Genomic DNA, 16068 nt, shown 5'->3' with positions numbered 1-16068 from the left:
TCTCCCAGTGATGCTGTGGTCACCTGGTTCAGGAATGGTGTCAAGATTGAAGCCAGTAAGAAACTCGTGATCTCACAGAAGGACACCAACCACAGCCTCACCATCACCGATCTGACACTGGAAGATGCAGCTGAAATCTCTGCCAGTGCTGAGGGCGTAGAAAGCACAGCCAATCTCAGAGTCCGAGGTAAGGGGCTGTAATGCCCCATTGATAGGCTGTCACTGGTGCTGTGGTTTGTGGGTTTCATATTGCCTTTCCTCTGGTTATGGTGACGATATGGAATTTTGCTTCCTTAAGTAGGGTTCCCCTGAATGCACTGGCACTGGAACCACCATTTAAATTCTTTATAAAAAAAACTGTTTTGTGGATTCTCTGTGTTCTTACTGTTATTTCTTCACATTGATCAGAGGCCTCAGTCTCATTCAAGAAGAAACTGGAGCCTAAAACTGTTGAAGAGAGAGAGACACAGTGACCCTGGAGGTAGAGCTGAGCAAGCCTGCAGAAGTCAAGTGGATGAGGAACAGCATTGTATTGAAGGCCAGTGAAAAAACAGAGATCAAAGCTGAGGGAACAAAGCATATCTTGATAGTTAAGGACATCTCCTTTGCAGACAGGGGCTTTTACTGCTGCAAGAGTCCTGACGACAAGAGGCAAGCCAAGATCAATGTGGAAAGTAAGTGGAATGATTGCAAGGTCTGTAAAGACACTGGATGTGATTTTAACTTGGATTCAGGTCTTCTCTATTATCACAGTGGCTACTGCCAGCCCTACATGCCATGGGGGCAGGGAGACACAGCCCTGGGCTTGGACACCATTGTAATGCTTGAAATAAGGTGAAAGAGAGGGCAGTCTTCCCAGCAGCCCTCAGCCATGTCATTGACATAAGCTCTTAGCTGATTCTCCTCTGGAATTTCTCACTCTGGTGCAGTCTGTTTTTCTTCATCTGTAAGGCTATTAGCAACCTATTCCCTGCTTATCCATCTGTTCTTCTCTACAAAGCATGTCTTTCAAAGCATCTCTTTATAAGCAGTCAGAGTTAAATGAAAAAATAAAAATAAAAACACAACAGTGCATCTATCTATGGATGCTTTCCTTTCAAGTAAGCTAACGGTGTCTCAGCTGTAGCCCTGTACTTCTGTCCTATTTCCTGCATCCTTTTGTCATGTTTGCTACGGAATGGACAAGGACAGAATTGAAGGTCTATCTGATTTTTGTCTACAAAGCCCCTGCCACCAATTGCTGCTGTGTAGGTCATCAACAGGTACTGAAAGGCTTGATAGCAGGCTTTGAGTACATAAAAGGCTCTTAGAAAGTGGAAGCAAACAATCTGTTCTCTGTGCAGAAATAATGGACTTCAATTGCAATAACAAAGATGCAAGTTCTACAACAAAAAAGCTTTTTAATGGTTGGATGAGTGGATAAGTCATTTGGAGGGGCTTTGAAGCCTTCACTGTGGGTTTCAGGAAAGGTTAGTGAAATATCTGGGGCACAAATAGCTGAGCATGTCCTGGAGCAATGGAGAAGGGCTGGATGATTTTTGCGGGTATTTTCAGCCATAGAATTTTGTGTTCTGGTGGTGTCAGTACATTCTGTCGTACAACATGGACGGGTTGGTTTGTTGCATTGGTTCAGACTTTTGTACTGGGAGCTCAGCAGTGGTTAAAGCTCACACTTCTGCAAAGTAAACAAGCTCCTGCAATTCGTCTCTACTCTGTTTTAGCTGTGGATTAGCTTGACAGTTCCCTTCCATAAGCTTTATGGTTCCCTTCTGTAAGTCTACTTACACAGACTGAGTTGCTTAACTTGAAGTCTTGCTCCAGGATTTTGAGCATATTATTAGCAAAAATATCACAAATAATTTCACCAACAATTCTCCCCACCCATCTGTAGCTTTCCTTTTTTTCACTGGCAGGTTTTACACTGGCAGATAGGGTGGGCATGTAGAAACAACCTCACCTTAATTCTCACGAAGCTCTGATTTCTCTGACTGGCCTTTGTTTTGTGATTCTGCATGCATGCCCTGTAGCTAAAGCCTGGATGTCTTCCCCAACACCTTCAGTCTCCCATCCTTACTTCAGTTACTCCATTGCAAATCTCTCTGCTAGTCCAAGAGAGTTTTTATTTTACCCCTGACCTTTAACTGAGTTAGTTCCATTAAGTGGCTGAAGCCCTAAGTGATCCAAGGTGAAGCATGATCCAAACTGGAATTTAGCTAATTGTAGTAGGGAATCCAAGCCTTAATGAGATGAGTTATTTAAAATATGTGTCCTCCATCTAAAACAGCATTGAACTCTTGCCCTGGTTTATGATAGAAGTGAGAGTTTAACAGCAGAAGTCTGAAGTTATGCTCCATATTTCTCATCACTCAAGAGAATATTTGAATATATGAATTCCTTTGGCTATGTTAGAGCTCATAATGAGGTGAGCTGGTGTTCTTTAAATGCTCGGAGTCTAGCAATGTGGGGAAGTGGACTGCTATTTGCTGTTGAGCTTTAGGCTAAGAAGCCTGATATTAGAGAACCGTGGACTTCTCCTTTCACTTCCCCTCTCCTCTCCTTCTTCCTGGACTGATCCCTCATGGTTTGAGAATGATTTCAGAGCAAGGTAAATGAGGAATAGCCATGTGAAAACCTGTTGTTTTATTGCACTATAAAAGACACTTATTCAAAAGACAAGTGTGTGTTCCAAGCTTAAGTTTGCAGGAGATCCTAGAAACAACTCAGATGCTCAAACCTGTAGTCTGGCTGAATATTTTATTGTCAGTTCTGGTCAGGAGGAGATGCTTGAGTAAGACAAATAAAAGGTCATGGGTAAGTTGGTCCTTCTTGTGATATACTTCTAGGCTTTCATCAGGGAAAAGCTTAATTAGTCCAAATAATTATAGGAGAAACCACACCAAGAACATGAGAGTGAAATTTCAAATGACGTGAAGGTAAATTTTACCTCATTCTGCCATTCCCCAAATGTTTGTTTCCTTATGACAAGAAGAACTTTGCAAAAGTAATTTTTTTTTCAGTCTTGTGTGCAACACAAAAAGGGGTAAAATCTAGGAGACCACCTGAAATCTTTTTTCCATCTGGAAGGATCGATTTAAGAGCACCCATGGACCTGGTTATGAACAAGATTTCTTCTTTGCAAAGGCTGTTGCTTAATTGGCAGATAGTGTACCTGGGAGAGGAAGAGGGAAGTAACTTGTTTTGGAAGTCCTGATGCTATTCAAGCATTCAAGGCCAGGCTGGATGGGGCTTTGTGCAATCTGGTGTAGAGGGAAGCATCCCTGCCTACAGCAGGGGGTTTGGAACTGGATGATCTCAAAGGTCCCTTCCAACCTAAACCTTTCTCTGATTCCTTTGATGATTCTATTTCTCAGATGCTGGTGTGAAATCTCCAACCTCTCCCCATTGTCTTTCAGTGCGGCAGATGAAGCTGGTGAAAGGTCTGCAGCCCCTGGAATTCCCTGAGAAGGGAACTGTCACCTTTTCGGTGGAGGTGTCCCATGAGGATGTGGAAGGGACTTGGCAGAAGGACGGCGTGCGGCTGAAGCCTGCACCAAATATCACGATGGGTGTCCAGGGGAAGAAACATTCCTTGACACTTTCTTCTGTGACCCTTGAAGATGCAGGACTCATTTCCTTTAAAGCAGAAGGCATTAATTCATCGGGGAGGCTCACTGTGACAGGTATTGGTTGGTGCAAGGTGTGATTATCTGCTCCTGTCCCAGATGACTTGAACAGCAGAACCAGCTTTCCTTCCAGCTGCAAAGAATGTTATGCACTGGGCCATTGCCACCAGAGTATCCCTCAGATATCAAGAGGATTGTTGTAACATGATTGTCCCTAGCACAAGTAATGATAATGTGCTCAAAACAATAGGTTTTTTTGTTGTTAATGACATGTTCTAGTAAGCATGGAGAGTAGGCACTGCCTTTCATTATTCCTTATGCCAGATGCTCCTAGAGACCTAATTCCCAACTAAATCCACATCCTTCTTTCTCCTTCTCAGAACTGCCTGTGAAAATCAGCAAACCATTGGCAGACATTAGCATCACTCAGAAGGACAAGGTCACATTTGAGTGTGAGCTGTCCAGGCCCAAGGTAGACGTCAAGTGGTTCAAGGTATGGCATGTAATGGTATTTTCCTTTCTGACTTCTCTGGAAATGAATGAGAGCCTTTAATTTCACTTCCAAGGGATGCAAGTCTGAGCTTTTGCTTGATAGCTTTTGCACTGCTCTCTTTTCTTTATGCTCTTTTACTTGCCCAGATCAGCCCTCTTTGATATTATGTCCTGAGTTCATTTATCAAGTTGAAATGGAAGTTTGTTTTGGGTTTCATGTGAACTCCTGAGGTCTTGCTGCACAAAATATTGTTGGTTGGAGCACAGTCTTGAGCTTCAACTCTAACACAGAAATTCTCAGCCAGGATTTTGTAGCCTTGTTGTGAACTGGGTTTTAGGGTGAAATTTCAGTTTTCTTTGCATGTGACAGTGTGAGAATTTGCTCTGGCACTTTCTGTACCTCCCCGGTGCTCAGCTGTTCCTTCCCTTACTTGGGGATAACATCATTTATTCAAGGTGATGTCCAAACGAGCTTGTTAACAGTCCTCCGCAGTGCTTTAAGCTGTCATAGGTCAGCCAGAATTTATGCATGTTCTATAGCCATTCCTACATGTTGAAAACACTGCACTGTGCTTAAGCTTCAACATATGTTCCAGTAAGCACAGTTCCATTAATTCTAGGGGAGTGGGTGAATTAAGCATAGATCTGAAGGCTCCCTTTGCTCAGTGCAGAGATGGAAGGACTCATGGAGATCTGACTTGATATTTTCCCTTGTAGGATGGGAAGGAGCTCCATCAAAGTAAAAAAGTGGGCATTACTTCCCAGGGAAATAAGAGAAGTCTCATTTTTCACAAGTGTGAATATGAAGATCAGGGAACATGCACGTGCCAAGCAGCTGAAGACAAGACATCAGCTACCCTAAAGGTTCGTGGTATGTTTACCTGAATGAGCAAATAAACTGTGTTTTGCACCACAGGAAGAAATGCTTCCTGGGCAGTTTGAGCATTTCTTCGTTAGTCCTTTTGGATACCTTTCTCTTTCTTCTTTATGCTCAAGACAGATTTTCCCTCCTTGTGTTGCACTGGTTAAACCCCAGTTTGTAGCTCATCATTGGGCTCTGAAGCATCAGACTTGTTACTGAACACACGGGTCTGCTGTGCCCTGGTAAATGCCACCTGCCAAAGGGACTTCTGAAAGGATGCTTTTTTCTGATTTCCTACTAGATGCTGTCCTCATGTGGCCACTTGGGTTCAGTGTTAGCATGAACATGAACATGTGTCCTGTCCCATGACTGTGGTGAACTCTCATTTTCTCTCTCAGTCTGCAACCAGGTTGCATTGCAGTTTCAGTACTGGCTGTTTTATGCAGCCATTCCATTTGTTCTGGTTTAGGTTCTTTTTTTTTTTTTTTTTTCTTTTCTTTTTTCAGGCATCATTTCTATACAGTAGACAAAGCCAGCTTATTACATTTGATTTACAGTTTTTAGCTTTTGCTGGTAAGCATTTCAGCTCTTGGGCAGTTTTACCGACAGGTTTGAAGAGCTGAAATGGACCAGCCTGGACACGATGGTCTGTTTTTGGTGGTGTAATGAATTTCTGAAGTTAAACTGATAGACCCTGTAAGGTTTTACAGTGTATGACTCACGTCTGGCAGAGCTATCACTGCAAGGAGTGTTTATGTATTTAGCATTTGGGGAGGCAAATGGTTGGGGATACTCTTTCATTTGCTTGCGTCTCAGAGTGAATCACCAGTATGTGAACAATCCTTCATCTCCTTTGTATTGCTTTTGTGTGTGTCTGTGTGTGGTTTCCCCTGTGAATTTCATCCTTTCCAGTTATATGTAAGTTCTCTTTTGAGCAGTGAAATTAGATGTTCCATCAGCAGTCATAATGGTAAAGCTGAGTTGCCAAGTTATCTGTGTCCTTTCTGTCTGGCGTCTCAATAACTGCTGCCCCACCACAATATCTGCCTAATACTTCAGCTCCATGGATGCCTCCTTGTGCAAACTGAGAGCCTGGATTTGGTGTGCATAGATCTGGGCTTACATCTGTGCTGGTAAATGCACTAGTGCATGGGCTAAGCAGTCCTGCCTCCTGTGCTGTGGGCATTGAGATGGGGCTCCTACAAGCTGCCCATTGCAAGATATTTAGAAACTAATTGCTGCGGAGGTTTCCATCCTCTTTTCAGACTAACTAAAATTTGGTTAGTGGGATCAAAACAGAAGGGGCAGGGAGGGAGAGCTGACCAAGGACTACTGATGGAACAACTACGAATCCTTGGTTCCTCAGGATTCCCTGCATCAGCAGTTGGCAACAGGAGTAAGGGGGCTCAGGAGGACACTGTAGAGTAGTGTGAAAAATGAGCAAAGAGAGTTACTAATTGATGCCTCTTGGAAAGCAGTCCAAGAGTAGTCCTCTTCATAAACTCTCCCCTTGTGTGTGGTTTTATCTTTATGAGGTGTTCATAACGAGTGATGTGTAGATCTCCCTTATCTCATAATGTCTTTGCCTGCCTGCAGTGAATATGCAGGATACTGGATCATATACGAGCTTCTTTGAATTACTGCTCATGTCAGGAGATAAAATCTGCCTATTTTTGAACTAACACTGGCGAGGGTTAGTTATTCTGGCTACCAAGAGAATGACACAGCAGACTAAACTTCTTCTTTTCCTTCTTTGTCAAATGCCTTTTCATCCAACGACGTGTCCCATAAAAATTCAGAGCAGTGTTGGCTGAGGGAAGTGGAAATATTTATCTCCTGCGTGTATCTGCCACCCTATTTAGACATGTCCCTCCTGGCAGAGCACAGAGATTGGAGGAGTTGTATTAGGCACAGGAAAAGAGCACAGGGTTGGTTTTTTTTAATATATACAATGTTAGGGTATATATATGATGTTAAGTGTGATGAAGAAAAGGGAGACATTTGAGTTAGCACACTACTCAAGAGTTCAGTCCCCAGCTTTGCCACTTCACTGCTGTACAGTGCTGAGAAAATTACTCCTTACCTCTGAAATTTAGCCATCCAAGTGGTAAAATAGGGATAACAGGTCTTCTTTTAATTAGCTCTTTATTTGCTGTGCGTTAGATCAAGTGCTTAACAAAGCGTCACCATCTAAGTAATCATTCATAGAAGAACTATCACTACTGAGTTAGCCTCTCTCACAGAAACTGTGCTGATCATTATATATATATATAACATATATATATATATAAAATATATTGATCAATATATATATAGATAATATACATATGTATATATATACATATGTATATATATAATGTGTATATATACGTATGTATATATATAATGTGTGTATATACATACATACATACATACATACACACATATATTTGTTTGTTTGTTTTCCTCTTTTTAGAGCTGCCTGAGAGAACTGTGAAGCCTCTGCAAGATAAGATTGCACTTGAAAAGCATCGGGGATTCCTGGAGTGCCAGGTGTCTCGTGCCAATGCTAAAGTGAAGTGGTACAAAAAGGATCTTGAAATTCATCCCAGTGACAAATATGAAATTTTGAGCTATGGCGTGTATCAGAAACTCATCATCAACGATGCGAATTATGAAGATGAGGATACATACACTTGTGATGTTTTTGATGATAAAAGCAGTGCTCATTTCTTTGTTGAAGGTAAAAATAGTAATAATAATAAAATAAAATAAAGGCAGTGGAATGCAGATAGATTTACACAAAAGCCATTCTCGCTTACTTTGAAAACAAAATGCAAATTAAATGAATATTTAAATTCAGAGGGTTTTTTGTTTTCCCAAAGTCCACCGATATTTTTCTTGTTACAATTATAAGGGCAAGAACATCCTGGAAAATGAATTTATCCTAAGTAGAGCCATTACATTTGAGCTACAGGGACCTTTACTAGGAGAAAACTTGTTGTTCAGAGCTAAGTTGCTGTATTTAACCAAAGTAATTATCAATGTCCGTGTTTCATTGAACCTCTATTCCACTTCGTAATGCGAGGAGTTTGATATCGGGATGGGAAGGTCATGGTTTGATTTGGATGTTGGACTGGGAATCAGAAGATCTGGGCTCTCTTCAGGTTGTCAGTCTTATTGTCTGACTTCATAACAACATTCCTTTGTTTCTACTATTTTTTTACTGATGTTTTAAGGCATTTTGAGGTGATAGGTGTAGTGTTCATGTGCAGTAATGCTGACGTGAGTAAGTAGGGTGATAATGTAAGGGTTTTTTACATTCCTTCTAAATCTCTGCTTTCTCTTGTTCCATCCTTCTTAAAGAGCAATCCATTAATCTAGTAAAGGAGCTGTGTGATGAGGACGTGACTGAGCCTGAAGAAGCCAAATTTGAATGCGAGATATCCATTCCTTCTGTGAAACTTCCCAAGTGGTATCTACGTGGGGAAGTCTTACAGGCTGGCATAACCTTTATTATGCAGCAAGAAGGCACCATCCACCGGCTGACCATACTGAAAACCACCACTGATATGACAGGCACCATTCAGTTCTCAATTGTCAAATCCAAATCCACAGCCAATCTGCTCGTCAGAGGTAACATATCCAGGCTTGGTTTACATCATGAAGATGAAGAATTAATTAACATACAGTCTTCCTTCACTGGGGTCGTTGAAATATTGTGTGTGTGTCTGGAGGGTCTGCTCCATTTCCAGTTCAAAGTCGTTGGACACTAAATGAGACAGCTGCATCTCAGTAAAATATGTGTTTGAATAGTTGTGATGTGCTTACTATTCAGATCTAAAGAGCTGTGGTTTTGTCCTTGGCTATTCCAAAGAAGTCAAATCAGGTGAAATTAATTGTATTTCTGAAGTAGACAAGTTTAAGTTTGGTAGCACCTAAATTTGATGCAGTTTGTCATTGATTTCATCTGAAAGAAACTTCCAGGCTTTTTATCAGCTGTTTTCCCGTTGCAGCGTAAGAGTCTCCATTCACATCCTAAAGTACTTGTTATATTTTCAACTCACTCTTATTTGAATAAAAGCCTTAACTGGGAGCAGTTTAATAAGCACAGAACAAGAGCTGGACCTTGCATTTGGTAGATAATATACAGTATTACTTTATAGAAATGTAGTCAATGGCATTCCCTATAGGCAATCGTTTGTTTTATCTTTAGAGTGGTTCAAACAACCATTGTGAAGATGAAATTAATTGGGATGGAATACACACAAGAGACTTTCCTCTTCTTCCAATTGTCCTCATCCTTTCTTCTCTTCCACCCCTGTTTTGCAGATTACCATATACAAATCACCAGGAAGTTGGAGGACAAGACAGCTTTGGAACATCATTCTGTCATCCTGTCCTGTGACTTCAGGCCTTCTCCAAAAATTGTGAAATGGTTCAAGGGCCACACACCCATCGTGCCCTCTGAGAAGTACAAGATCAAGAGGGATAAGCATTCAGCAGAGCTCAAGATTCTGATGCTGAAGCCCGATGATGCTGGTGTGTACAAGTGCAAGGCGGGAATTGCAGAGACTGAGGCCACGCTGACAGCTGAAGGTATGAGCAGGGAGGGTGGCCTCTTCCATGTCCTATTTCACCTCAGATTTCTCTTCTCTTGGTTGATTTCTGCCGTTCTCTCCTGCTAACTTTATAAATGTATAATCTTCACTGAGAAGATTACACAAAGATCATCTAGTCCAACCATTCTACCACATCCCAGTATGATTTATAGTAACAGTGGTAACAGTTCACCTTGTTTCCCCACAGCCCGCAATGTAGAAGTAACGAAGCACCTGCAGGATGTGGAAATTGAAGAAGAGAGCTCTGCTGTCTTCTCCTGCGAGCTGTCCCATAATGACGAGGACGTGGAATGGTTCCTGAATGGCAACCTCCTTTACACCAACAATTACAATGACATCAAGAACGTTGGCAATTGCTGCACACTGACAATGAAGCAGATTAAGCCTGAGGATGCTGGCACAGTGACAGTGAAGTCAGACAAGGTGTCAGAAAGTGCACCTGAAGGTGATAGGTGGGTCTGATCACACCCCTCCTGGATGTAAGAGATGCTAAGGAGCTCCAGTTCATTGTGTTGTGCAGCAGTCCTGCTTCTAAAGCTCACCTCTATGGGGTGACAAGTCATCAGAGGCTTTCTTCCAGTGGAAGGTTCCATTGCAGCAGATATCAAGGAAGGAGGATGGTTTTGGTGTCCTGCCAAAGCATTCCATTGCTTTTTATCATCATTTTATTTAGCACAAGGAGAGTTACAAGAGCAGTTTCTTTTACTGCTTCAGTAACATGCAGTGTCAATGCTGTTGTCTCCAAGGATTTATGACTGCAGGGAGAGATCATTCAGTGTGTGTTTTGCCTCTGGGATGACTAATGACCAGGCTGTGAGCAACCTGATCTAGCTGTGAATGTCCCTGTTTATTGCAGGGGAGCTGGGCTAGATGGCCTTTAAGGGTCTCTTCCAATTCTAAGGGTACTGTGATTCTAATCTGCTCTCCCCATCAATTAAGCTCTTTTACTCTATGCGCTCAGAGTTTGAAGGATTTCCTCTTTCTCCTTTCTTTTGCATTTGGTGGAAGTTTTTTCCCCAGTATAAACATCTGATGTGTGAAATAGAAGATAGATAAAAGGAGTCAATAAAACAGGAAAATCAAAAGTGTTTAGCAGCTTATCCTCTTAATCCTGTGGCCTGCTGTATGAGCTCTGCTCCATGTGAGGGCAATGCCAGCTCTCCAGCTTTAGATAAGCTGCATCCCAATTACTTCATATGATATCAGTCCCACCTACCGGCAATGCAGGCTGTCCCTCCTGTTCCCTGTATTCTCCTACTGATTAGTTCAGAATTCCATAAAGTGCATTCAGTCAACAGACATGAAACCACTTTAGGTTCTATATTGGTGTCGTCAGTGCTGGTAAAGATTTATTTATCCCTCTTTAAAAATCTGAAAGCAACTGGAAATGTCTCAACTTCTGTATCACATTGTTCTGTTTTGCCTGTTTAATTGCAGAGAAGCCTGCTGTCTTCGTGAAGTCCTTGGATGATGTTTTTGGTGAGGAGCGGGGTGTGATTAAATTGGAATGTGAAGTCTCTAAAGAGAAGGTCAAACCAGTGTGGAAGAAGGACGGTGTTCTGCTCACTTCTGGCAACAAGTATGAGCTGGCACAGTCTGGGAAGACCCTATGTCCCCTTATCCATGACTTCGAGAAGTCAGATGCAGGTTTCTATACCTGTGATATTGGCACTGATGTTGCCAAATCAAAGGTCGGCATTCAGGGTAAGTACTGTGGAAAGTAAAGGAGTGCTGAAAGCACATTCAGTGTGGTCACTATGTCTTACACCTATTCCCCCACGAGCCTTAATAGTTTCTACAATAGAAGTGTATTACTGCAATTTAGCACAGTGATGTCTGGAAAATTCCCATTGCTTTTGATGTAAATGTATCTCATTTTGCCATGAAAATCACCAGACACATCAAGAATGTCCTGGAAATATTTCCTTTCTAAACATCCCTAAAATGGAGAAATGGTTTGAACACCAGTAGGGGTAGGTTGGTAACAAATTAGCTAATAGAAACATTTAATTTCTTGTCATAGGCAAAACCCTTTTTCTCACGCAGCATCCTAGAGTTGTCCTCTCTGTTAGGTTTTTCCCTCTGTAGCTCATTGAATCTTCATTCTGCTCCATGGACTGAGCTGCTCTAATTGTAGTTCTTCCAGAGCAAAGACAAGAGATTCACGTCTCTTTTTTTTTTTTATAGCTTTCTGGTAATTCTGAGTGGAGAATGTCTTAGAGAATACTTCAGTAAGGAATGCAGCCATGTTCTGCAAATCCTGAGTTAAAACACCAGTACTGCTACTCATGTCAGTCACAAATGCCTTTTCTCCATATAAACCTCATACTAACCTATCTCACCTTCCAGAGCTGAATAGTGGCATTACCAAACGGCTGAAAAACACTGAAATCCAGGAGGGAGAAGATTGTACTTTTGAATGCATTCCGTCCCATGAAAGCATTGATGAGTTCAACTGGACACTGACTGGAAGCAGAGTGGAAAGTGGTGGGTGATTTAAAGCTTCTAACGTGAGTCTGAAATATACTCTCATTATCAAAAGTGTGACTCCTACTGACACTGAGGAAGTTGTTTTTACTGCCCGTGGTCTAACCTCCAAAGCCTCTCTGTCTGTGAAAGGTAATGAGATGGGAGAGATTCTGGGGTCTGATTCCTTCAACTGTCTTCTGATAAGATTGTCGTGAGAGCTAACTCATAATATGGTTAAAGTGAATAGCAACCTTCTACTTGAACCTCGAAGCACTGAGAATTTCTCTTAAAAATAAGTAAAAGGAGGAACCATTTGACACAAATGTGAGAACTACCCAAAGCACTGGGGTAGTGTTGGCAATGGGCATCTCACTACAGCTTGTTCCATTACCAGTAAATCAGGAATGCTCTGTTGAGGGAACTGTGGGAGCAAATATCCTCTAAGTATAAGCTGAAGGGATGGCCTTCACATCATCTAGCTGTACAACAAATTCCTATCTAGAACATGTGCATCTGAGAGCATCATCCGAGGCTCCCAGTGTGATGAGTGGAGAGAAGAAAGAGGCAGTTTTCAGACATGGTTCATCATCCTCAATTGGGTAGATTTAAGAGAGAATAAATGCTGCCTGGAATTCTATTGTCTGTACTTTGCAGATTACTGCTGGCTGTAGGATGGCGTCTGTTGCAAGTGCCTCTCTAACTTATCTCCAGCATGTAGATGCATGTATTTTGAGAGAGGCATCCTACCCTAAGTGTATGTTACTCAAAAAGCAATGTTTTCTTCCAGGAAAACCTACTGAGGTTTCAAAACAGCTGGAGGATAAGACAGCAGCAGCAGGGCAGGACATCAGCCTGAGCTGTGAGCTGTCAAAACCGGATTTGAACATCAGGTGGTACAAGGATGGCAAAGCAATCAGAAAAAGCCAGAAGTACGACTTGCAGCAGGAGGGAACTGGGGCCATTCTGATCATCCATGACTCTACTGCCAAGGACAGTGGGGAGTACCCCTGTGAGACAGAGGACTCCATAACAAAAGCCAGGGTCACTGTGCAAGGTGAGTTGAAAAGCACACTGGGGATGGCATGTAGAGAAGTCGAGGTAAATATCTGCAGCATGTGGGTGATGTTTTTCTCTTCTGTTTCCATGAGCAGGATCAATTCTTAGTTTTCAGAAAATATGACGGATTAAAATCTTTTCCTTAAAATAATCTGGAAACTGAATGATTCTCCAGTGTGATGTGGATCTGGGCAGCCTGGTCTGGTGGTTGGTGACCCCTTGGAGGGGGTTTGAAACTAGATGATCTTTGAGGTCCTTTTCTACTCAGGCCACTCTATGATTCTGTGATCATTCTATGATTCTATGATCTTGGGTGTTAGTGAGCCAAGAAAAGATGGCAATCTGAATTAGTCTCTATTGAATATGTGTAATCAAAACTATATGCAGTTTATCAGATGAGATCCTACCAGCGCATGTATAATGGTATTGAACTTTCCAGATATCTACTGGAATTATCAAACCTATGTAAATGGGTGGACTCTGCTCTTCTTAGACTCTTTGCATCTCTATGTGATATTCTGAAATGAGGGCAAAGGAGATTCAGGACACCTCTGTATGCTTGGGACTTGTTGGGGTAACAAATCCCTTTGTCCTACACCCTCATCCTTTTTTTTTTCCTTCCAGAAAAACCTAATTACTTTATCAAGGAACTTTCAGATGTGAAAACTGAAGAAAGTGGAAGTGCACTTTTTACATGTCAGAGCGAGAAAGCCGCATCCTTCGTCATATGGAGGAAAGGCATTGCTGAGCTCAGGCCTGGCAGGAAATACAAGAGGGCACAGAAAGGACGAGACCTGCAGCTGTGCATAAAAAATCTGGAGAAAAGTGACAGTGACGTGTACACCTGTGACATTGGTGATGCCCAGTCCAGAGCCAAGCTGGTTGTACAAGGTATGTGTGAGAGCCATATGACTGCGCATCCTGTTTCTCCACTACCAAGACATTATCCTGGTAGAATTTGTACATTTATGGCAGGTCTTTGGGGCTGCAGCTGTCTGGCCTGAATAGCGGTTCACAAGCCATGCACAGAGCAAGCTGCACGGAAAGGGAAAGAACTACCAACTAGAGCAGTGCCACTGAGAACTTTATGTATCATTTAAAAACCAAAAATGCTGATGTACGGTGAGGCTGGTGACCCAGAAATCAGTGTGAACTTTCTATCTCTGACCTTTCTGAGTTACAAATAGTCCTCCAGAGTTCTATGCAAAAATTCCCTTATCCTGCATTCTGGGTAGTTGTCACAGTTTAAACAAAAATCTACCTGTGTCCGTGACAGGGGGGCCACAGGCAAGCGAGGTGCTAGAAGGAGCTGAACCTCTGTCCCAACTACTTCAGAAGCAGCCCGAACCCCCTCGTACATGGCTAAGATCTCCTTCTCAGTTGGAGTGTAGCACTCCTCAGACCCTTTATATGCTCGACTCCAAAGTCCCGGGGGTTGGCCTTGGGTTTCTCCTAAAGCTCTTTGCCACAAACTCCAAGTGGGACCTTTCTCTCCAGCAGCAGTGTAGAGGATGTTCTTTACGTCCTGTCCTGTCTGTACTGGCCCCAAGGCCACGGCACGGGCTATCTCTTGTTTTCTCTGCTCAAAAGCCTGCTGCTGCTCAGGACCCCATGAGAAATTATTCTTCTTCCATGTTACCTGATAGAGGGGGCTCACTATGTGGCTGTAGTTTGGGACATGCATTCTCCAAAAGCCACTACTCCCAGAAAAGATTGGGTCTCTGTCTTGTTGGTGGGAGGAGACATAGCAGTGATTTTTTCAATCAGATCTGCTGGGATGTGTCGATGCCCATCTTGCCATTTTACACCTAAGAACTGGATTTCCTGGGCAGACCCCTTCACCTTGCTGCGCTTAATGGCAAAACCAGCTTGCAAAAGAATTTGGATTATCTGTTTTCTTTTCTTGAAAATCTCTGCTGCTATATGGCCCCACACGACAACATCATCAATATACTGCAAGTGTTCGGGAGCAGTAAAATTATTCATGCTTTATATGATGTTATGATGTGGAATACTGATAGCAAAATTACAAAATTATTAAACCATGACACCCTGGTATTTTTCTTTTTTTTTTCTTAAATATTTTCCTTTTTTTTTTCTTAAATATTTTCCTTTTTACTATTTAAATGTTATGGGCACATCTTATAGAAACACAAGGCTGTTTACAAAGAAGTGCATGCTGTGTTGCTGTATGATGAGCAAGATACATCTATTCTTCATCTAGCAGGAATAGTTGCTGAGCCTTAAGAACAGTTTCAGAAAGCTTTGGGAATTTGGGCGTTTTCCTTGTTTCTGCAACACAAAATGAAAATTTACGCTGTATACAAAGTAAAGGGGAGTCCGAACTTGTACGTTAAATTTGAAGGAGATCAATCTGGGGTAATATTTAAAAAAAAAAAAAAAAAAGAAAAAAAAGGGGAGCGTGGTCATCAAATACTATAAAATATATTAGCTGTTACTACTAGAATGCCACTTATCTTCCCCCCATACGAATCACTGTCATGTTGTATGTGAATTTGTGAGGTGGGTTTTGAAGCTGAAATTAAAAACTTCTTGTATGGCTGTCTTCATAGTGGCTATCCAGACTATGTGTAGAAATAACAGCTATTATGTAGTCAGCTATTCACCAGTTTTAACTGATTATAAATTACGTTTCAGGGTGGAGAACATAGCATAGTGCCTGACACCTGTGTTGATCCTGAGGGCATTCTTGATTCTGTGCATTATGATGTCATGGATATTAAAGAGCAAGCTGAGGCAGCACATAGTTCCATTGTATCCCTGGGGGACCCGAAGGAAGATATTGGCTGGTTTGAAAAGCAGCTGGAGAAAACTAACTTTGAACTGATGGAGACCAAAGAAGAGCTAACAGAGAAAAACACCAAACTACTTAAAACTGAAGAAGAGCTGATGCAGAAGAACAAAGGTGAGTTATGCGATGTGAAAGGTAGAAGACAGAAATAGT

The 16068-nt window shown here is 42.0% G+C and overlaps 1 protein-coding gene across 1 annotated transcript; it reads left to right on the top strand.

The window, feature by feature from the left end:
- The first annotated feature begins 67 nt into the window (after positions 1 to 67).
- On the top strand, positions 68 to 14611 carry LOC146759438 (obscurin-like). The gene is made up of 13 exons (XM_085510390.1): positions 68 to 187; positions 409 to 674; positions 3414 to 3680; positions 4004 to 4116; positions 4833 to 4986; positions 7433 to 7699; positions 8323 to 8592; positions 9289 to 9555; positions 11016 to 11282; positions 11928 to 12065; positions 12835 to 13101; positions 13728 to 13994; positions 14604 to 14611. Exons 2-13 carry the CDS (start codon positions 515 to 517, stop codon positions 14609 to 14611), a joined length of 2445 nt encoding a protein of 814 aa, XP_085366516.1. The 5' UTR covers positions 68 to 187; positions 409 to 514.
- The last annotated feature ends 1457 nt before the right edge of the window (positions 14612 to 16068 follow it).

The sequence above is a fragment of the Coturnix japonica genome, chromosome 10 (genome assembly GCF_054131305.1).
Source record: "Coturnix japonica strain WE chromosome 10, WE-NBRP24, whole genome shotgun sequence".
Taxonomy (NCBI): Eukaryota; Metazoa; Chordata; class Aves; order Galliformes; family Phasianidae; genus Coturnix; species Coturnix japonica.
Note: the sequence above shows the minus strand (reverse complement) of the source record. Positions and strands in the feature narration are given on the sequence as shown.